This window comes from Dendronephthya gigantea, unplaced genomic scaffold (genome assembly GCF_004324835.1).
Source record: "Dendronephthya gigantea isolate DGI-Jeju-01 unplaced genomic scaffold, DenGig_1.0 000056F, whole genome shotgun sequence".
In the NCBI taxonomy this organism is placed as follows: domain Eukaryota; kingdom Metazoa; phylum Cnidaria; class Anthozoa; order Malacalcyonacea; family Nephtheidae; genus Dendronephthya; species Dendronephthya gigantea.
Window position 1 is genome coordinate 1,018,601 of NW_021163066.1, and position 22,638 is coordinate 1,041,238.

Genomic DNA, 22,638 nt, shown 5'->3' on the forward strand with positions numbered 1-22,638 from the left:
TTCTAGACGTCGATAACTGTAGCAGAGTGCTTCGTGTGTTAAGTACTTCACTGGTTTATCTTTTTTGTATCTATTTAAGTCGGAATCTCTGCGTGGGGTGTCATGTGATTGGGGCGCGGTGTTTCATCCGGGTACAGGCTACCGATTTTAGCGACAGTTCAGTTATTTTCAGTGGGTCTAACTGACCTACCAAGCCAAGTTTAATACAAAATTTTAGCTGGAAAACCTTGCATGAAACGAGGTTAATGAATCAGTTTGGCGTGTGGAATCTGACAAGTTGTGGTTCCGCATGACTCGCTGAAACCACGGGCACGGTTGAAACATGCTCGCCTGCTGTTCTTGGAACTAACGCTTGACAGAGTGTATCATAAAAGCACATTGTGATAAAAGGAAATTCCTATTGAAATAATTTGAATGCATGATTAAACACATAGTGTGAATTAGGTTAGAATGTGGTTAGAATTAGGTTAAGGCATTCAAATTGAGCGCGTCGCTTTCAACTTTACGCAGCGTTGGTGCATATGTAGCATAATAGTACAGCATTCAAATGCTATCATTTTCAATATGGGGTACTTTTCTTTGGTACACCCCGTAGTGTAGATTGAGACCGCTATAATACATATATGTTATTTACCAAGGTCTCAAAAACAGCCCGAGGCCGAAGGCCGAGGGACGTTTTTGAGACCGAGGGAAATATTTTCCTATACGGACCGACTGAACTGGTAAATAAAGATTTATTTTTTCTTGTGGCCCGAATTCATACTTTAGCGTTGGCTCTGTGCTTTTAAATCTCGCGCAATCCGTACGGCCTCATACGGACCGCTCGCGCAGGAAACGCGGTTGTAACCAACTTCTTTTGCTATATTTGAGAACTTTTCCTTCACATCTGTTCGACTCCAACTTGAAAACCTTTCACTCCAATCTTTGCTTTTAAATTTGTTTTCTGTTCAACTGCATGTAGAGAGAGTCTTTCGGCGTCTATACCGTCCTTGAATGTTTTGTTTACCACCTTAACGCTAACGTTTCTCATTTCACCCTAATCTTTCTCTTAAAATGTTCTTCCCTTTCAGTTATATGACGTCTTTCGGCGTCTACTTTGACCCAGACGTCCTTGAACGTGCTGTTTACTATCTTAACGATAACGTTTCTCATTTCACCCTAATCTTTCTCTTAAAATGTTCTTCCCTTTCAGTTACATGACGTCTTTCGGTGTCTACTTTGACCCAGACGTCCTTGAACGTGCTGTTTACTATCTTAACGATAACGTTTCTCATTTCACCCTAATCTTTCTCTTAAAATGTTCTTCCCTTTCAGTTACATGACGTCTTTCGGCGTCTACTTTGACCCAGACGTCCTTGAACGTGCTGTTTACTATCTTAACGATAACGTTTCTCATTTCACCCTAATCTTTCTCTTAAAATGTTCTTCCCTTTCAGTTACATGACGTCTTTCGGCGTCTACTTTGACCCAGACGTCCTTGAACGTGCTGTTTACTATCTTAACGATAACGTTTCTCATTTCACCCTAATCTTTCTCTTAAAATGTTCTTCCCTTTCAGTTACATGACGTCTTTCGGCGTCTACTTTGACCCAGACGTCCTTGAACGTGCTGTTTCAAAATCTTAATCAAACATAGCGTTTCACATTCAGAAGTATTCTCTAGGACAAATTCAGAAATTCTAAAGGTCGATGACTGTGGCAGAGTGCTTCATGTGTACATGCAAGGACTATCGTTATGCGTTATCTGTTACGCTTATGTTATGGAAACTGGGTAGTCTATTACTATCCGATAAAAACCTAAATAAATTTAAAAGCAACGTTTAAAATATCATAGAATTAAAAATTATTTTATGCAAGGTTATAGCCCCAACCTGAAAAGTAATGCCGATGATGGTGGGTCTAATATTGATAACGCAAAGTTTACCAGAAGACAGTGAGCAAACTCAGAATACGTTCATACGCGTGTCATCGCAGCCGGTCAGAGAAAAACTTTTTTAACCCCCCCCCCCCGTTGCAGCCTATTAATAAAATTATATTGATTAGCACTTGTCAGGTTCCCCAACTTGTGACGTCATATTTACGTCGGGTCGATAGACACGAGGTCGTATGCTTCATGGTCCATACGAGGTCCATATACGTCACTGGTGCATCATCATCGGGCCAAAAAAGTCGCATCCTCAGTACCGTTTCGTTTCGTACCGCGCGTATACATAGAAATACTTTGTCGAGATTTACATTGAATTGCTCTGTTGTCACTGGCGACCAAGAGTGATTTTGGATGACTTGTTTTGGATGACTTATCCTAAGTATCTGAATTGTAGTCTTGGTTGGCCCTGTAGTGCTACGACCCGAAATAAAATATATATACAAAACTTTACAAGTAACAATATTTTACCAATGAAATTAACAAGCTAGTTAACACTGAGATGGCGTATTTCCGTTTTCGTCATATTTCAACATGTCAAAATAATTAGACAACTTGAAAAGATACGAAAAGATATGGAAGTGATTTTATAGTTGTCCTCAATGAGGCAAACATAATCAGTGAATAATATATAATGAAGCAAAAAGATTCTTCAACTTTTCGGCTAAAATTCATTTGATGATAAGTTGTTTAAAAATCACCTGTTTTCACTATATTGTAACCAGGTCTTTTAAATAAGCGGATTAGATTCAAAATTACCTTTTCATATGGCAACGTTCTTTAAATACACAAGAATCTGGATAGATTATTTTGGTGAAAAACGTAACGTACGCCTGTATATAAAAAACGTACACTCATAGTCATTGAGTGTGACATATAATTCAGTTTTTTTAATACTGGTTAATGAGACAGTTTTTTCTGAATCAATGGAAATATTTAAGGCAAAACACTAAAAATCAAGCTCTTATTCGACTAGAAATACCAACATGGAAGGGTTATGAGACGATTAAGATCTCTAACTCTATGAGTTTGAGTTTGGGCTTTCGGAATTCAGGTTTTAGTGTTAACACGTTTAGTTTTCCATGCATTCACAGGAACATTATGGTGGCCCTAAGCGTGAAAGTTAACACAAAGACACCTGCTGAGTGGCAAATGCTTGCTCGTCCGTGATATTTATTCTTGCATTAAATGTCATTTCTCTGGTGATGTATTCTCTAACGTAAATACTTATTCTTCGTATGAAACGATTCATTTAATTCGTGAAGTCCACCTTAACTATTTCACACCGTCTAGCGATGAAGTTGAAAGGAAAGTTGAAGCATTTTTTTGTACTTCTTTCTCTATGTTTCTCATCAGTTACCTTCAGTTCAGTGCCTGTTGAGAAAGGAGAGGAGAAAATGGTACGCAATCCCAAGGTTTTAATTCTTGGAGCAGGTATGGCCGGGGTCAGTGCTGCAAAAACGCTTTGGGACGCTGGAATACGCGATTTTCTTGTGCTGGAAGCCAGTGGCCGTGTTGGTGGGCGAGTACTCAAAGGCACAATGATAGATCGTGAGGGCCTTGAAACTGGAAGCGTGGTTGAACTAGGAGCGAATTGGGTTCATGGCACCCACGTTGATGGCAAGCCAAAAAATCCGATTTGGCATATGGTCGCTTGCTCCGAATTGAATTCTTACAACACCATGAATGCACTCGATGATAAGAAATACATTGTTCTTGATGAAAACGGAGATGTTAAAACTTCAGAGCCTGATCAAAAATCATTTACCGACATGGTAGAGAAATGTGATAAACTTGAAGAAGAAAAAAAAAAAGAAGAAACGACGGATATGTCCAAACGAAAAATGCTTACAGAATGTGGCTGGAATCCTGTCACGCAGGCCCAGAAAGCTATCGAATATTACGTTTACGATTTTGATGCAGCAGTCGCCCCAGAATACATTTCCTGTGGAATAAAGTTAAAATCGGATGAATCAGAAGAAAAAATTGACTCCGAGGGTGATTATCAAGCTTTAGTTAACGATAAAAGAGGATATGCGACGATTATTGAAGACATGGCTAAACCATTTTTGGAAAAGATCCGACATCACAAGGTGAAGAAAATCATTAAAAAAGAAGGTGATACCAAAATAACGGTGATAGTGGAAGGCGGTCAGGAATTTACAGGCGAACATGTTTTGGTAACATTCAGTATTGGTGTCCTTCAAAAAAGTATGGATACGATGTTTTCCCCTCGGTTATCTAATCTACCAGTTGGAGAAGCCCTCAATCAGATGGAAATGGCAAACTATCTGAAGATTTTCATGAAATTCAAACAAAAATTTTGGCATAAAAAGGACTATATGTTCTACGCACCAGAAGACGACACCCAACGACGCAAGTTCCCCGTGTGGCAGAACCTACCCGGAAAGAAAGATAAACATGATAATGAATGGGACAACGCACAAATACCAGATAATGAAAACGTGATACTTGTCACAGTAACTGGACCAGAGGCATGGGCGTTAACAGCAACTGAAAAGGAACCAGGGGTGGTAAAAGCTGACATCGAAAAATCACTATTTGGGATCTTTCAAAAAGTCTTCAAGAGTAATCTTGCTAACCTTGATACGGTGCCGGAAGAATTGCACGTAGCAACACATTTTAAGAATTGGGGAGATGACGAACTTTTCCTCGGCGCTTACTCTAATCCTAAAGTTGGTACCACAACTGCTCATTTCAATGATATGAGAAATCCTGTCAAGGAATATCTTAACAGGTTGTATTTCGCTGGAGAAGGCACAAGCGAGTTTTATTATGGTTTCTTACACGGGGCATACTATACAGGAAAAAAACAGGCCGAGAAAATTATTAAAACAAGTATCAAGGCTCAAGAGGCTCAAAATAGTCTGGCCCGCGGAAACATGGAAACGGGTTGGAAAAATGTGCTGCAGAGGAACCTGGGTACAACAAGAAACGGGACAATTTGGACAACTTATTAAATTGAATATTGCATGTTCTTCATAAACACTTTATTATAGTTGACAATGCACACAAATGCATTCATTACTGAACTCAGGTTCGGTCTTTGTAGACAGGGTTCAACTTCAGTGGAAACATATAGATGTAAAATCAAAATAAAATTCCGTTTGCATGGATAATTCACTGTTAGATACGAGTTTAAACGAGAAGATAACTTGTTGACTAAAGGAGAATACCCAGCATTTCATTCTTTTTAACTTTCTTGATGGATCCTTTCCCATCAGCATCCTTTCACAAGTAACTACGCGTTTTCTTCACTTCAAACCGTTTTGTTAGCAACAAAACACTTCATTCAATTTTGATATAGAAACTTAAAAATTTGTACAGATTTCGCCAACACGGGCGAGCTCAAAAATTAGCTTGATAACGATCAAGGCTAGATTTCTGATAGAAAGACCCAGATGGATTATTATTATACAATGATAAATTATATATATTCGATTCCTAGCGTCAATGATAAGGCGGCGAAATTTCGCTATCAAAACCAATTCACAAGCCCCAAGACCCATGCAAATCAAATGATGACGACAGAGCAGGTGCGCGCAGTCATGCACTATAATCAAACTACAAATTACATTTTAATGATCTACTGAGTGCTGATGGGATAAAAATTCATATCACATGTTCCTGGATTAGAATCTCTTTAATAACAACTATATAGCATGATTCGGGAAACGAGTTTTTTGTACGCTTCATTTCAACAGCTTGTAATGCGATGAAGTTTCTTTAATGTATATACGCAAGCGTATATAAAAGATTGAATGTGCTGCACTTCTAACGTACATTTTCCCAACGTAAAAATATAGGGCAATCCCATAGTTCCCATTTTACCCCTTCAGGACCCGCTTAATCTCTTAATAATAAATTACTTTAATAATAAACTTGAAAGAGGAAAGAAGATCTCGCAAAGCGAAAGAGGAAAGAAGATCTCGCAAGGCGAAGGAGGAAAGACGATCGCGCACGGCGAATGCCAGTGTTTAAGGAAAACTTTCTTTGAAGAAAAGTAATTCCTGGTGTAATTATCTCACTGTAAAAGCTTTCTTGCACAAGAGCTAATACTACAAGACACAAGTGTCATAAATCATTATAGGAATTTAGCATAAAAATCTCTTTTCTTGTATATTTGATATTGCGGTTTCATATCAATATATCAATCATCATTCAAGTGCTTTAAATATTCGTCATTAAAACCCCCGACAGGTTATACACGACGTGTACACGTGCACCACTGGAGCCTTGAAGCTTGTTGGCACATGTCGAAAGCGGGCAAATCAGACCAAATCACGCTACGTATTTTGCCCTTAAATTGACAAAAATTTTAATATCCTGCCGGTTAGAATGCTCAAATCTAACGTCAAACTGAGTCAGACGACCCTTAAACAAAACTAACAACGCATACTTTCGGTACTGCTGACGTCAATACAACACAATCACCATGACGACTGGTCAGGGCAAAACCCTAAAAGTTTCTTTCACAAGTTGCAGTGAATACGTAATGTCTCAGCAATAAATGTGCTTAAAAGTTCTCTCTTGTGACTGGAAGCACATTTAGGACTTGAAAGCAATCGTTACTTCGTTCAGAAACTCGTCCCCAGGTAAAAAACGATAACTTCAAACAGTTCATTGTTTTAGCTACAATTCCAAGGATTAAGTTGCGGGCTTGTCGTCCAATGGGTTGGAAACTTCGCAGTATTAATGGCGCGTCCAACGGCAATGATCCTTCAAGGCCCGAACCGACAAATGGTCTCAACACTTCAGTTAATTTAATGGATCTATCGCAAAGTTTCATGGAATACAGAGAGCTGGAGTCTCAATCGAACAACACGGACGGTCAGCTTCCTCGCAGGCGAAGATGTGGCATTCAGCACGGTGTGTCTGGTAGATCAAATAGCATTGCACGTTCACCGTATTTTAGAATGGATAGTTCGAACAGATTGCAGGTGATAACTTTACCATCGTAGTGAATGGTGAATGAAGGAGGCTTGCGAGACCCATGCATGGATAGACTAGTAATTACGCCAAGAAGCTGAAAAAAAATTGCCGACGAAGACGAGATATTTGTGTAAGTTTTTTAACTGGTGTTGATAGACTGGCGCCTAAAAAAATGCCTCTCAGCTAGTCTAATCTCGCAGGGCAATTTGGAAGAACTAGCTCTTTGTAAGAGTGATACAAAGAGAAACGATTAATCACCGAATAACTCGAGACAATGTATCCAAACACAGTCAGATTAAAGATTACAGACGATACATAAATATTGATAATGTCGTAATCCACAGACCAAACGGAACACTAGGGTAATGTTATACTGGATTATAAGGACGGATTAAATAGATTACTAAAGTAATACATAATCACTAATATGAACTAGTATTATTATTGTATTGAAAACACATTACAAATCACGAACAATATGTAGATATACATTAATTCAGTTGAATGCCACACTTTCAAACGGAAATAAGTTTTATTAAGAGGAATAAAAGGGCAAAATCATTGAATGAAAGTCTCTTTCTTTTTTTATGTACACTCATTTCAATTTGCAATAGCACCGCGTTTCCAAATGGTTTAAATCAAGTTTCCCAACAACAACTAGATCGTACATGCTGTGAACATGCAAAAGAGGCTGTCTGGTCGATCTAATATAATAGACTGATACCATGCAACCTCTCTGCAGTCAACCAAGAGTGATCTGAATGTTGAAAACGATGACAAATACGTATTCTGACTATTTCGTATCGGTAAAAATGGCCCAACCCTGGCCAACCAAGTTCATCTATTGCAGCACTCAATTCAGGGTTCACAAATAACTTACTGGGAAACTTCCCTTACACTGACTGACGGCAATGTAAAAAAAGGAATGTCGTACGGAAATAACGCTATTGAGTGCTGAATATTTTAAACAATCGTCATTCAAATAAATGACATGATTTTCGACGGGGATTCAAAGAAAAATCTACACATTTTATCGACTGTAAATAACCCTGTGTTGCCGAAAATGGAAAGGACTGTTTTGTCTGTATTTGTTTTAACGTACGTCAAAACACCACACACAGCTGTCCTGTGGATGTTCCCCGCACATCTATGAGATCACTATGACATCATAGGGTTTACCCTTAGTTTTTGCCGAACCTTGAGGTTCTTAATTTCCGGTGGTCACGATTACATAATTTTGGAGTTTTGGTGAGTTATGTAATTCAAAATCCTGAAATTCATTATACTTTGTCAATCTCTCGTCTCTCTCTGACAGTAAATTAATTAACAAGTTGTTAATGGGTTTGTTTACTAAACTCCGTTTCCTGAGTTTCCTAATTACAACTTCTATTGTCCCTCCGGATCCCTCCTCACTCGTCCATAACACGCCGTGATCCCATAATCATCATATATCCCATGATCATCATATGGTTCTCGGATGCCACCTAAAATCCTAAATTCACCCTAACCAGATGCAGCAACCCCTACGGTCCCTCCAGTTTTTGATAAAAATCCTCGTATATCCCACGACAATCCTACGGTTCTCTCATGCGCCGAAACATCCCAAATTCACCCCAACCAAATGCATGAAGCATTTGAAACATAAACTCAAATTTCAATAAAAGAAAACAAAATTTATGGCATTTTACTCGATCTATCGGCTATAACAACACTTTCAACGATATGCCCACCGTAGTTTTATTAGATGTTTCCCTATCGATGCTTAAAACTCTTCAAGATGGCGAACATCAAACAGACAGTGATGTGAACAAGAGGCTATTGACCATTCGCGGGCTGTACTCCTTTTTTGACTATTTAAGCGAGAACTGCAAGCTTGAGTTCACTGCTTTGATAGCTTTTTCATCCCTGTGGGAGATAGTTGTGCGTTTCACCCGAGATTACGAGGCTTTGAAAGAAGGCTGCATGAATGTGGGTACTTATGATAAAACCTTTCTTGGCAATGCACTGAATGGTGTATCAAATTTGGTCATCGAGGAATGGGGGTGTTCGGTACCAGTGCAATTAGTGCTCGTTACCGATGGTAACCTTGGTGGTGCGACAACTGTTAACGAGGTCCTAACGAACCGACTCGGAGATATGGCCGAGAACATGTGCACAATGCCGTTGCCATTTCCATGTATAATGCATATTATGTGCATGTCAACTTTTGACAGTATGCTGCCTGCAAGTTTGAAACTGTTACAGGATTTGGTTGAGACCTGCGGTCATGGAGGAGGGGTGTATATGCTCGAATCACCCGCAGGGATCCATTCGGCACAAGAAGCATTCAAACGTCTTGCTAACGAGCACTATACCTCCTTTAATGGTACTCTAACATGTGGCCACCTTAACTCTGCGATAACCCTCTACCCACCCCCAAAAGCACCACCCAAAAATCAAACCAGGAATATGATGGTGAAAGATTCTGATCAACCGTTTCCAAAAGAGATTAAGATTTGTGGCTTTTTGGATGCAATCGATCTTGGTAACCCTCCATGCATGACCCGGCATCTTGTCATACCGACCGGGGTGGCTTCAGGTTATGATGGAACAGGTAGTGATGGCAAGGAACCATCCTTCTGCGTCTTACTACATGGCAGTTTGAAAGTTGAAAGGATGGTTGCCTTTGCACAGTTAGGGTAAGCTAGGTTCAGTTAGAAGTGAACAAGGCCTTTTAAAAAAGAACTTTTCAAAGCCTTGATTCACAAGCAACTATTTCAACTGTTTTTCTTCCATTTCACAGCCCTAACTGGTTTGGTATTCTGTATTCCTGGGCAGATAGTAAAAAGAAGTCAAACTTAGTTTTGTCTGTCTTCTCGCCCAGCCTGGAAATTCCATGGCTTGGTAACCTGAAGCGGCTTATGCCCTCAGCGGAAATGCAAGAGCATCCGTACAAAGTGGAGGACGGAATGGAAGAATCTCCCTTTCCTGTCGAAACAAGCAGACGTAGAAGTTACCACTCGCAGGCCAGTGTGGTTTGGGTAAAAGGAAGTGGCTTACAGGTATGATTGCAAAAGTTGAACACAGATTTAGAATACATCATTAGTGCTCCACAAATTGTCCAGGTGTGAACAGTAGGAGATACCAAAGTACATAGACAGTACTGTTTGGATACAAAGTGAATTATATTTCATTGATCTTAAAGGCAGATATCCAAAAGTTGATGAGATATGCAAGAAAATTACCTGACAAAATTAATCAGTTTTACAAGGTTTGTAAGTGATTGATCTTCAAAATAGAACCATGAGAAATGATCCATCATATTCCCCTTATCCCAAAATGTTTGCTGCACATGGTTTTATATCAACTGCTGTTTTTTCTCAGGAGCTAAACAGGATTCGTAGAGCTGCCCTGTGCTACAGTTACTTTGAGTTGTTGGATGGCATAGCGGACATGCTGGAAAGAGAAATTGAATCGTATAATACAGAAGGCACGATTCAGTTGCAACACGCTGCAAAGTGCATGAGAGAAGCAACACAGTTTGATTTGAACAAACTTATAACTGCTGCTCAAGTGTGAAGAAGTTGGTGCTTTACCACCAGGCTAACCAGATAAAGGATTGAATCTTGTGATTAAATCCTTGGCTCAAACAGCTTAACAAACCACAACCTGACAACAGAACCATGCTTTTTAAAACAATCTAGAAGATCTCACAATTACTGCCAATTCTATCCAACACCACAAGCATTTACACTAGAGTGAAGCAAGTTCATATATATCTAGGGTATATTGTATTATTGTGATTGTACTATACTTAACCTTGCATCATTAAACTTTCTGAGTATGCCAACCAGTTAGAATTGGTTTGTGTTTGGCTTCAATAGACCATATACAAAACTGATAAAAAGGAGATTTTAAATCTTGTCATATTGTAATCATTATTACTATAATTATTAATACACTCAACTTGTGTAACTATTTACATATACAAGATTATTTCTTCCTATGTATATAGAAAATGAGCATACTATGAACAACGTTTTAACAAAGATTAATGCATTTTATATCCCCATGTGTGTAGACTATATTTAGGTATTGGCTGAAAAACCAGGGTTTCCACAACTTATTTGCATACGACTGTCCTCATAGGGGAATGGTAATGACACACAAGAGAGAAATGAAGAACTTTTGAAAAGAATGCATAAAATACTGTATTAAAACAGATCCCTCGCACCCTAGTGGTGGCCAATTGCAAGGAAATTTCCTTGCATTGTGGAAACCCTAGAAAAACGGCAATGGAATGATTAGGTTCACGAAAACTGTATAAATTTAACGAGAGTACCACACAAGTGTACATGTTGACGTTCTACGAGTTCTGTTATCTATTTGTGGTTATAATGAGCAATAAATATTTAACTACTTGTCAGAATTGCATTAACAAGGGAATATAATAATATGTAAAAGGATCCTTGGAAGAATTTAGAATGATCTCCAGTTAGGAGAACATATCGTCAGTAATATCTTAACCCAAGACGGACATTTAAATCAAATCTTAGCAACCAATCAAATAATATGCAAATGTCTCTTCTAACTGAAAATATCAAATCACTTCTCATCAAATGAGGCATAACAACTGCCTGAAATACATAAAAACATCTTGACAATTCAAGTAATAAAAGCCTTAGGGTCAAATATAACAGAATTTCCTTGTTTTCCTTGGCAATTCTTACACAACATTTGATGGGAAGATTTTGGGGATTGCCCCACCACTCTTCGATTATTTTGAAAATTTCTATAAGCTGTTTCATCTTAATTTCAATTGGAGAATCCTCCCTGGTCAAATCTACAGACTTTCTCCAGCATGTGGTCGCTTTAACTTATCTAAACTACTATGCCTAGCCATCTCAAGATAAAAACAAGGTAAGGTTGTACTACACAGTGATTATACTCCAACAATACGTGCTAATTGACTATCTCATGTTGCAAAAATTTTTTAAGGCGTTCTAAATATTGTCCATACAGCTCGACATCATTGTGACCAGCACCCTCCACCCAGAGAGGGTCGACTTTACGGGGGCATCTTTCATATATGGCCAGACCATGAGAAAAGTCAATAACTTCATCCTCTGTGCCATGAATAACTAAAACTGGCGACACAATCTTCGAGACTTTCTCAATGCTATAGAAATACAATCAGAACGGTGATTTATCAATGCTATACTTCTAATCCTTTACCAATCTTACACTTGCAATTTTTGCTGCAATTTTCCTCTTTTGATAGATGTGAACAAGTAATTAGTTACAAATGCTGTGATGTACAAGAACTCTTATTTGAACATCAGTAACTTGTAATCTGTTACCAATCTTACACTTGCAATTTTTGCTGTGATTTTCCTCTTTTGATAGATGTGAACAAGTAATTAGTTACAAATGCTCTGATGTACAAGAACTCTTATTTGAACATCAGTAACTTCTAAATTCTAATCTGTTACCAATCTAACACTTGCAATTTTTGCTGTGATTTTCCTCTTTTGATAGATGTGAACAAGTAATTAGCTACAAATGCTGTGATGTTCAAGAACTCTTATTTGAACATCAGTAACTAAATCACTCGTTCACATCAATCAAAAGAAGAAAAGTGCACAAAAAATCACACACAACATGACTTTAAAGTGTTGCAAAAAAGTAAACAACATAATCCTGACTTTGTAGTTATTATCTAACACAATACGCTGCCTTTGTTTTGGGCTGATTTTAAATTTACAAAATCAGTTTTGCTTTTAGTTGTATTTTCTCATTAGGATTTAAAATATTTATCAGCAAAATGTTGTCATATTTCCTTGAATAAGTGCTTTGGTGTTTTTTGAGATGAAAGTTTAATAAATTTCTATATAACCTGCCGTGTTTGAGGTTGGCATTTATTTAAGGAAATATGATATACATTATGATAGACTGACACAACATTTTGTTGACCCAAGTATTTTGCAACTTATTAAACACAGTTTGAGATAATATGTCTAAATACAGTGATATATACCTGTGACATTATATTGCAAGGGAAATATGGGACAATATTGCCTTAGAAAATTTGACACAAGGCAATTAAATCAGACCCTGTATATTGTGATGCATACAAAGGTGGGTTGTAACAGATGATATAGAAAGGAATATCAGATATTACCCGCTATTCAGGTGGGGTATATGAAGTGATATTCCCCTTGAATGTAACATAAACATGTATATTATCAAACTATATTTACCTTGGAAAAGCATCGCAACACCACGTCCGTTTAGTATCAGGAAATGCAACCCGCATACCAGATGTTAAAGGAGAGTGTAAGATCACGGCCGCACACTCGAACTTCGAGGCTAAATCTATAGTAGGGACTGTACCAATGCTCTGGCCATAAAGGACAATATTTTCAGGGCTGAGACCGTATTTTGATCTAGCCGCACCCCAGGCTGCCTCTATATCCGAATACAAATTACTCTCGGAGGCATTGCCACTGCTTTCGCCGTACCCTGAGTAATCGTACGATAAAATATTGCAGTTTATTCTCTGGCCAAGCCCGATGTAAAAGCTCGACATTTGACCCAAATCGACGGCATTGCCGTGGCTAAAAAGCAACGTAAATCGCGCATTTGGCGACGTATTCACATACATACAACAAATGCTATTCCCGTTCTTTGATTTCGTTTTAAATACTTCGATGTTGTCTAGTTCCGACTGGCTAAATTGCCATTCTGCGCGTTCTGTGAGATGAAGTGAAAAATTACCGTCTTCGTGAGTCGTGACAGAATAGGTCGGCTCGGGAGGTAGGAATGCAAGCTTTGCAGCGATCTTCGATGGACATGGCGGGCAACAAAACAGGCAGCAGATCTCCGAGAATGATAAACCATTCATCTGGCAAGCCTTGACGAAATTCCGGTCGTTTTAGATGAAGTTTTCGCCGGTTAATTCATGTTTAAATGGAAAAATTTACACACACTTGAAGAATCGCAATTTTTAACTGCTGACACAAGATTCGGAACCAACCTCCCACGCCATTTGATGACGAGACCGGAAATGACGTCACAAAACGTTAGACGTAATTTATGCAACGCGCGACCGAAAGATACGTGCAAAAGGCTTTGCGCAAGTGACGAACGTTGGGGAATATGTTTGCGCTGCTTGTTGCCAGGTAACGCAAAACTTGGCAAAGCCCAAATTGCCCTAAAAGGTCATTGACAAATAGACCAGTCACAAATTGCCTCAAAAGCCCCTCGATAAAGGCCAGAACCAAAGAACCAAGATAAAAATCAATTAAGTCTAATTAGAGGGAATAATTTTTATAATTGTTCTTTATAATGGTTCCCAAAGACGTCCTTTTTCCGAATTTTTTTTGTTTTGTTATTTTTTGGCAACTTCCGGAAATATTAGCCAAAGTTCTTGAAAGACGCACTTTCAAGCAAAGAAATCACACGGAAGGGATGTTATACCAAGGCTTTAATAAATATTATTGCCGCTACGCTGCATTCTACATATATTCTATTATTGTGTGTGAATTTATCTTAAGAAGTAGCAAGATTAATTCACATTTGTATATCGTGACGCTGGTCAAACACAGGCACACACAACAGTTACTCACTGTTCCGGCTTATGACGTAATCAGATGAAGATTAGAACTCAATCCCCTGGGCCAATGGCAGATCATCGCTGTAGTTGATGGTACTAATAAAACACGAGAGATATTTGCAATTTTCCGTAGTGTGGAACTAGGGACTTATTTATGAAGGCCGTTTAACTTACCAAGTTGATCTCCTCATGTAATGTTTCCAAGCATCGCTCCCAGACTCCCTTCCTCCGCCAGTGTGTTTTTCGCCACCTGAAAAAAATTACCAGAAAATAGTGACAATCTGAGCCTGTGAACTGAAAGGACAATTGGTCTGATTGGTCTCCATTCATGTAAGACCAGATAAAAGGAAAAGTAGAGTTATGCGAATTTTGGAAAGGTCAGTTTCTTTGCCAGTCTTGACAAAAATATAAAAAAGCCTTTTATATAAGTTCCCCGTTGCAAACCCTCATGAACTTTTCATGTTCAACTTCTTACCAAAAGCTCCACCAATTTCGGCGCCATTCGTCGGGATGTTTACGTTAACGATGCCACAATCGGAACCAAACGGCCTAACAACGGAAAGCACGTCAGCAAGTGATGAAATCATGCAACAATAGCAACATTCTTGAACTCGCGTAGCATGCATGACCGAAAAATAGACTATTCTTCGGTCTTCTGTAGGTCGATTTTTTTTTGCACTAATAGCTCCGGTTTCTTCCCACCGGAACGTTGAAAAAGAAGCGGGAAATTGATACCACAATAGCTCACCCTAGCCAATGGAAGATCTTGCCAATATCTTTAGTAAACACGCTGCTTGTGAGCCCCTGATCTACCTCGTTATTCCACTGGACAGCTTCTTCCAGGTTCTAAATGGAAGAAAAGCATCAGGAATTTCTTCTACAGAGCCCATATACCGTGTCTCCAGAAAACATCAAAGATCTGGTTCAGTTTACATGCCCAAGGGAAGACGTTTTGAACCTACCTTGCATTTGAGGACGTAGAGGATTGGCGCGAAAGTTTCTCGCAGGACTATGTCGGAATCGTGAGCTAAGTCGGTAACAATCGTGGGCTCGACATAGTAACCAGGCCTGTCCAACACCTGAAACGAAAACACACAGCATGAATTAGACATGACACAACTCTGTCTTATTCTCAATGTTCGTCACTCTTTCTTTCTCTGAACAACTGCTTGTCAGCCATTATTGTCAGCTATACATTATTATTAGCTATACATTATTGGTATTGCTAAAAAAACGAGAAAAAGAATCTTACATTTCCACCGACTTTTATCTTCCCCCCACTTCCTTTCACGTCTTCCAACGTTGCTTTAAACATATCAACTGTATTTTCCGTATGGACGGGACCACATAAAACGCTTTCTGGAAAACACGAGAAAACATTGGTCAGGAATAATATTGTCTAGGAAATTATGGAAAAATTGACAAAGAAATGTTACTAACGTTAGCATTATCCTTTTCTTAAAACAACTTACGGTCAAGAGGATCTCCGATTTTAACTTGTTTGTAAGCTTTGGATATTCTCTCTAGAACCTCGTCGTAAATCTTTTCATGAAGTATCTAAGAAATGTGGCGGTTATTTAACAATTAAAATAAACATGTGATATAAATGCAGATTTAGAGGACGTTTGTCCTTCTTATATAGCTAGTACTTACCAGCCGTCTCGTTGTGGTACACCTCTGACCAGCTGTTCCAATACAAGCGAAAACAACAGCGGGCACAACCAACTCCAGATCAGCGTCGTCCATTACTACAGTAAGAAATATCACTTGAAAATAATGCCATCTTGAAAATCAATATTTTGACTTTAAACACGTACAAAGCAAGTATATACAAGCCTTGTTGTTGTTATGATAAAACGTCGACATTTAACGTGGAAAAATCTACACGTTGTTTACCTATGATTCCGTTGTTTCCACCCAGCTCCAGAAGATCTCTCCCTATTAATACAGATTTCGTATTAAGCCACTGAAAGAGTTGTCTTAAATTGTCAAGCATGCATTAGCTCAGGGAATGGTTTTATCCAGGGAAATATCGCACATATTTGTACCCACCAAATCTCTTTTTGACTTCAAGACCAACTTGCAGTCCAACCTAGAAATGACAGCAGCGAGGTTTAGATGTGAATCAATGAACCAATCAAATGCGATAACTCTATCTGATTAACCAATCATGAGTGCTTTCAGGGAAAATGATCCAATCAAATGCGATAACTCTATCGGATTAACCAATCACGAGTGCTTTCAAGGAAAATGAACCAATCAAATGCGATAACTCTATCTGATTAACCAATCACAAGTGCTTTCAAGGAAAATGAACCAATCAAATGCGATAACTCTATAAGCTTAACCAATCACGGAATAGTTCGACTACCGGTATCGGTATTCGAAAGCAATGAAATGCGAACGTTGGGATTCTTGCCTTGGACATAAAGTTCTGACCTCATGCAGTAGTTCTGGATGGGAAAATTTTACCGCAAAACGTAAATACGTTAAACCAAGTCGGAGGGTCGAAAACCTACCGGAGTGCTTCCAGTAAATGACAGAAGATCAAGATTTTTGTCAGCTGCCATCGCTTGGCTTGAAACAAAATGGAAAAAGGTAGAACAGTCAACAAATTCCGATCTTTGAAATGACGATGATTTGACTGGGAGAACGTAGAGTATCATGATCATAAAGATAAAAAAACACCATACCCGATATCCGCACCACCCTGTACCAGAGAGCAGATGGAACCTGGTAGATCGTTTTGGGTGATGACCTTGCTGACGATGCTACAAAAACCGGGAAAATTGTTTAGAGCAAAGTTCTGCTGGTAGAGAAATGTCTGCAGAAGAATTTTAGTTAAAATACAGCGAGTTTAGTTCAAAAGGTTGTTCTTACTTCGTCATGGCGACGCTAACAAGAGGCGTTGTAGGGGCTCCTTTCCTGGAAAACAAACGCAACAGACACAATTTCATTTTGTGTAAAGATTCAGGCAATTATGAACATATGGGACAAAAAGGATAGTTACTTTGGTACCAAATATACAAAGCACACATAATATCAAACTCACCATAGATTGACATTTCCACAGACCAAACTAATAGCGTGGTTCCAGCCACTGACAGCAACTGGGAAATTGAAGGCTGTTATGACCCCAACCAATCCTACAGGATTCCATTGCTCCATCAAAACATGACCAGGACCTAAGAGAATTAAAAACTTCACAACTAAAAACCATGAAAAATATAACAAATGTTTGTTCTAATCATCACTTTTAGCTTTTAAAATGCACAAGGTTATAGGAGTTCTTGTGGGTTTAAAATTACCCCTTATTTGAAGTGTGAAAGTACTCACGTTCAGACGGAAAGACACGTCCACCAAACATTCTGGACAAGCCAACTGCATAGTCGCAAACATCTATGTACTCCTGGACTTCTCCCAAACCTTCCACATAGATTTTCCCATTTTCTAAAGAAAGCTAGCAGCAGAAACATATAACCATCAGCATATATTATCATTCAACAAACAATAATCATAGTTTTCAACAGCATCTAACCAGTTTTCCAAGGTTCTCCTTGTGGGCTCGAAGCTCCTCACCAATCTGACGGACAATTTCTCCACGGTGAGGACCTGGGACCTGGTTGAAGAATAGTACAATCAATTTCATCCTCAATTGTTAGACTTCTGTGAAACGATACATCATGCAGTCTAAGAAAATCTTACTGCAGCCCAGGTTTTCCAAGCTTCTTTCGCCAATGATACACTTTCCTTGTAGTCAGAAATACTTCCCTAAAATTGTACACAAATTTATACATCATGCACAGATGAAATTTAGGTAAGGTGATAATCTCTTCATCTGTTTCATAGGATGGCAGGAAAATGGACCATCATTAAGAAATATCCTGGAGTTGTGGTATATTGTTCCAAACCTGTGTGACGCGAGCAATGGGTCTGCCATTGATAGGGGAATAGGATGTCACCACCTGAAAAAGGACAGATATTTTAAAAATAGTTGGAATATCATTCCAAATCGTTTAAAAAAATCCGAAATCGTTCAAAGCATGGTTTAACACCACAAAAAACATGTAACAACCTAAAATTATGTCACATAAATGTTACATAACGCTACCTAACATTGTGCGACAGCATGTAACACCAATTTTATTGTAACACTGTTTAACCCATGCGACGTCTATGTAACACCATGTAACACTACCTACCACCATATGCATGTAATCACTCAGCACTATGGAACAAATGAGTGTCAGAATCAAGCATCCTATTGTATTAATATTTTTGCATTTACTATGACAATTGATGGTTATTTCTAAGGTGCAATAGATTAGACAAACGATACCATCCTCTCCTCTCGCCCCAGGTACCCCCTCATACAAACCTCTCCACTGCCTTTCCAAGTACCATTATACACTCCGTCATTCTCGGCTTTCAGGCCCAATTCTTTCAACCAAGCAAACTCTGGTTCATTTATCAACAAGTCAGCACCGTTAGAATACGCACACTTGCTTAAAACACCAAGATTTGACTTGGGAAAAGCGAAACATTTGCTAGAAAAAGCTCTTAGCATTGCCATGTTGTTTTGCAGCTCGTGAAAAGAACCTTTTATGTCCTAATTACACGCGTGGTGCGAGATTTGGGGGCGTTTAAAGGGCGCAAGTATGTACGTGCCTGAATACTGACCGGGGGTGGGTGGAATATTAGGAATTTGAAATAACTTTTGGTTGTTTTTATATAATTTTTGAAGCATTTCTCGATTTTTTAGACTTTGAATCACAGTTTTAATGTATCCATTGAACTTAAATGCGAATAGACTTTGAATATATGAAGAATTTTAGGCACAATTTTAGTCCTATCTCCCGTACCCTCCTGAAGCAAAACCCATGTGCCCATGAAGAGCACAACCCAGGTACTTCATGAATATAAAGATATTGCAAATCGTCCAGAGTCACAGTTGAGCTGCAGGAGAGTTCACGGTGCAAGGTTCGACGTGTCAAAACAAAGTTGTTTGTGTTTTTTTCACAAAAAAGATATAACATTGTAAAGGTACGATTGGATTTTATACTCTTCCTAAAGGAAATGTTTCGTACATCGATCGAGCTAGTAGGAATTTTTATGTTAAGATGTCTAAATATTATACTATTGGTGAATTATATAATAATTGTTTACAAGTTATGTAACTCTTTAGTGAGCACCACCAAGTCGTAAAATATTGTTGGTAGTTTCCGTGATAATATTAGATATAAAAACATAATAGGTAACTGTTAAAATCTCTAACCAATCGGTAAAATCATCTTAGTAAAGTATTGAATCAAGTGCACTTATGGTCGAAATTGCTTGAAATCTTAATGGTCCAGTTAATATGGTACAACCAGTCAACCAGAGACAGCTGTGGATAGCTCTGTGGTGCTGTTTGCTGTTTTTTTGCGACAGTACAGGGTAAAATACCTCATTGAACTGAACATGTTATATACTAATAGTTTGGTGAAACAACTGTTCACCTTCCAAATAGGTTATGATAGACCAGCCAACTGGGTAAGCCACCATTATCAGTGATCCAATACCAAAGATAGGAGCATCAAGTCTTTATGGTTATTTGCTATAACTATCTAACCCTTCCCATAACACTTTTTCGTAAATTTGCAGATATCGAAATTGTGTTAAAAATAGGTACGTCATGTGTACATATTAAAGCATTTTTTAAAATTTAATTTCCCAGTATTTCTAAACAATCATGGTCGACTCAAACTGCATGACCCTAACGAGATTTGTCCTCAACGAACAACGGCAACATCCAGATGCTAGCGGGGACCTTACACGACTTCTTAATGCTCTTATGACAGCGATTAAGGCTGTGTCTACAGCTGTCAGGAAAGCTGGTATAGCAAAATTGTAAGTTAATCTCAACATTATGCAGTGTATAAATTACTTCTGACCACAAAAACAGTCAGTAATTGACAAGGACGGCAAACTGAAGTTGAAGAAGTTCAACCACAGAGAAGTCCACCACCTGATGCATGACCTCAAAGATAGGATTTTAGCAAGAACTTGTGCTGGCTGTGCTCAAACTGGCCCATCACAAATGGTCAATATATGCCCATATCTTCTTCTATGCCCAGACACATCACACTTTGATCATCATTGCTCTCAAAATTGTTTTTGTAAAAGCATGAAATCATCTTCAATGACTTCTCAACCTAGGTATGGCATATCTGGGGTCACAAATGTCCAAGGTGAAACACAGCAGAAATTGGACGTCATTGCAAATGAACTGTTTATAAACATGTTGAAGTCATCATTTCAGACATGTTTGCTAGTTTCTGAGGAGAATGACACGGTCATCGAGGTTGAGCTTGACCAACAGGGAAAGTACATTGTCTATTTTGATCCACTTGATGGCTCTTCAAACATTGAGTGCTTGGTCTCAATTGGTTCAATTTTCGGCATTGCAAAAAAGGTATCTGACATGTGATGCATCATCACACATTACTGTTTACAAAACCACACTCAAATATCAAACAAGTTTTAAGAGATTTACAAAAAAACTCACCACACTTTTTTTACCATTTTCCAAGCCATCCGAAGGTCCAATGAAGCAAGCTGATGCATTGATACCAGGTCGTGACTTTGTCGCTGCTGGTTATGCCTTATATGGTAGTGCTACCATGGTTGTTCTTAGTACTGGTAATGGTGTCAATGGATTCACTTTGGATCCGGTAAACCTAACATAAAATAATTAACTATTAGTCAATAGACAACATGAAAACTAAAAATTTAACACTCAGAGCTTATGTCAGACACTTGCAAACAAATTGCCCACGGAAAACACAGCTTTATCATCAAAAGCCAAACGTATTTTATTGTCCGAATTTGCTCACCTCAATATTAACAAAACAGCGTGCATTTTGACAAGGATTCCGAGCGTGTGTTGTTTCGTTTAGTCCATCGGTGAGTTTGTGTTGACTGATCAAGATATCAGAATCAAACCGCGAGGAAAGATTTACAGCATCAATGAAGGATATTACAAGTATTTTGATAAAGAAACAAAGGATTATATCGAGTCCGTGAAAAATCCCAAGGTTTGGATATGAAAAATTCTACTGGACCTGTAGGAAGAACAGTTCGTTTAAAGTTATTTTAGGTTTCCTCCTGTAGTAACACTGGATCAATAAGAGATTATCCTTACAGTTTGGCCTCTAGGATCAAGAACAGCTTAGAACTGATAGAGATATCCAGTATAAATAAAGTTAGTTTAGTTTAGGTTTCCTCTTGTAGTAACACTGGATCAATAAGAGATGATCCTTACTGGACCTCTAGGAAGAGTCTGATTATTTCTTGACCTATAGGATGGTAAAGCGCCTTATGGAGCCCGCTACGTCGGCTCTATGGTATCCGACATGCACAGAACTTTGGTTTACGGTGGAATATTTATGTACCCAGCTAACAGCAAGAGTCCCGAGGGAAAGGTAACTATCTCACCCAAAAAAGCAGCACAAAACTACCCAAACATGTCCGCAATATCCTTAACCTTCACGCATTATCCTCACAATATTATCCCCTCTCGTTTTTCCCCAGCTTCGTCTAATGTACGAATGTAATCCAATGGCGTTCATAGTCAGTCAAGCCGGAGGAATGGCCACAAATGGCAAGATCGATATTTTGGACATAGTTCCGAAGGAGATCCACGAACGCGCACCGATTGCTATTGGATCAACAGAGGATGTCAAAGATTACCTGACATTTGTTAAAAAATAACACTCTACTTACGACTTACGAGTATCGATAATGGTACCAAATAGCTGTAAAAATATACGATACACTGCATGCGTCTTGAATTTCTGTAATGGTAGCACGAGCTAGTAGGATTAGGAAAAAAATATCTGAAAATATACAACTTTGTGTGTTGCTATAAGTTTGTGATTTACTTCTATTGTCATTATACCGTCTTTGCCATTTCTTATTTCTTGCCAAAGCCTAACACCTTGCGACAGATGGCCGCACCAATCCCAAATAGAGAAACAACTGCGGGTCCACTGCCCCGTAAAACTTCAAAATCTGAAGCCATTATATTTATGCATGCTGTGTTGACAATATTCACTGTAGGTATTTCTAATATCATGCATGTGTTTTTAAAACCTGTCGTATTCTTTGCTTCCCCAAACAACACTTCA

At 38.6% G+C, this 22,638-nt stretch overlaps 5 protein-coding genes across 5 annotated transcripts; 3 read left to right on the forward strand and 2 right to left on the reverse strand.

The window, feature by feature from the left end:
- Positions 1–3,199: 3,199 nt before the first annotated feature.
- LOC114529443 (polyamine oxidase 6-like) lies at positions 3,200–5,010 on the forward strand. Its single transcript, XM_028551251.1, has one exon. It carries the CDS (start codon positions 3,219–3,221, stop codon positions 4,902–4,904), a length of 1,686 nt encoding a protein of 561 aa, XP_028407052.1. The 5' UTR covers positions 3,200–3,218; the 3' UTR covers positions 4,905–5,010.
- Positions 5,011–8,505: 3,495 nt separating this feature from the next.
- Positions 8,506–10,707, forward strand: LOC114529316 (integrator complex subunit 14-like). The gene is made up of 4 exons (XM_028551073.1): positions 8,506–9,554; positions 9,659–9,917; positions 10,061–10,126; positions 10,240–10,707. The coding sequence occupies exons 1-4, from the start codon at positions 8,599–8,601 to the stop codon at positions 10,432–10,434; spliced, it is 1,476 nt and encodes a 491-aa protein (XP_028406874.1). The 5' UTR covers positions 8,506–8,598; the 3' UTR covers positions 10,435–10,707.
- Positions 10,708–10,753: 46 nt separating this feature from the next.
- LOC114529317 (alpha/beta hydrolase domain-containing protein 17B-like) lies at positions 10,754–13,871 on the reverse strand. Its single transcript, XM_028551074.1, has 2 exons — positions 13,116–13,871; positions 10,754–12,034 (listed from the first exon to the last, which is right to left on the reverse strand). The coding sequence occupies exons 1-2, from the start codon at positions 13,757–13,759 to the stop codon at positions 11,818–11,820; spliced, it is 861 nt and encodes a 286-aa protein (XP_028406875.1). The 5' UTR covers positions 13,760–13,871; the 3' UTR covers positions 10,754–11,817.
- A 461-nt stretch (positions 13,872–14,332) lies between these two features.
- LOC114529315 (alpha-aminoadipic semialdehyde dehydrogenase-like) lies at positions 14,333–19,060 on the reverse strand. The gene is made up of 19 exons (XM_028551072.1): positions 18,849–19,060; positions 18,382–18,435; positions 18,176–18,241; positions 18,009–18,089; positions 17,807–17,930; positions 17,523–17,655; positions 17,351–17,395; positions 17,164–17,241; positions 16,990–17,047; positions 16,523–16,562; positions 16,367–16,408; positions 16,124–16,218; positions 15,943–16,027; positions 15,723–15,829; positions 15,433–15,549; positions 15,219–15,316; positions 14,946–15,019; positions 14,645–14,720; positions 14,333–14,566 (listed from the first exon to the last, which is right to left on the reverse strand). The coding sequence occupies exons 1-19, from the start codon at positions 19,041–19,043 to the stop codon at positions 14,515–14,517; spliced, it is 1,620 nt and encodes a 539-aa protein (XP_028406873.1). The 5' UTR covers positions 19,044–19,060; the 3' UTR covers positions 14,333–14,514.
- A 354-nt stretch (positions 19,061–19,414) lies between these two features.
- On the forward strand, positions 19,415–22,356 carry LOC114529430 (fructose-1,6-bisphosphatase 1-like). The gene is made up of 7 exons (XM_028551236.1): positions 19,415–19,513; positions 20,187–20,359; positions 20,669–20,924; positions 21,043–21,183; positions 21,409–21,546; positions 21,814–21,933; positions 22,043–22,356. Exons 2-7 carry the CDS (start codon positions 20,202–20,204, stop codon positions 22,220–22,222), a joined length of 993 nt encoding a protein of 330 aa, XP_028407037.1. The 5' UTR covers positions 19,415–19,513; positions 20,187–20,201; the 3' UTR covers positions 22,223–22,356.
- Positions 22,357–22,638: the final 282 nt, after the last annotated feature.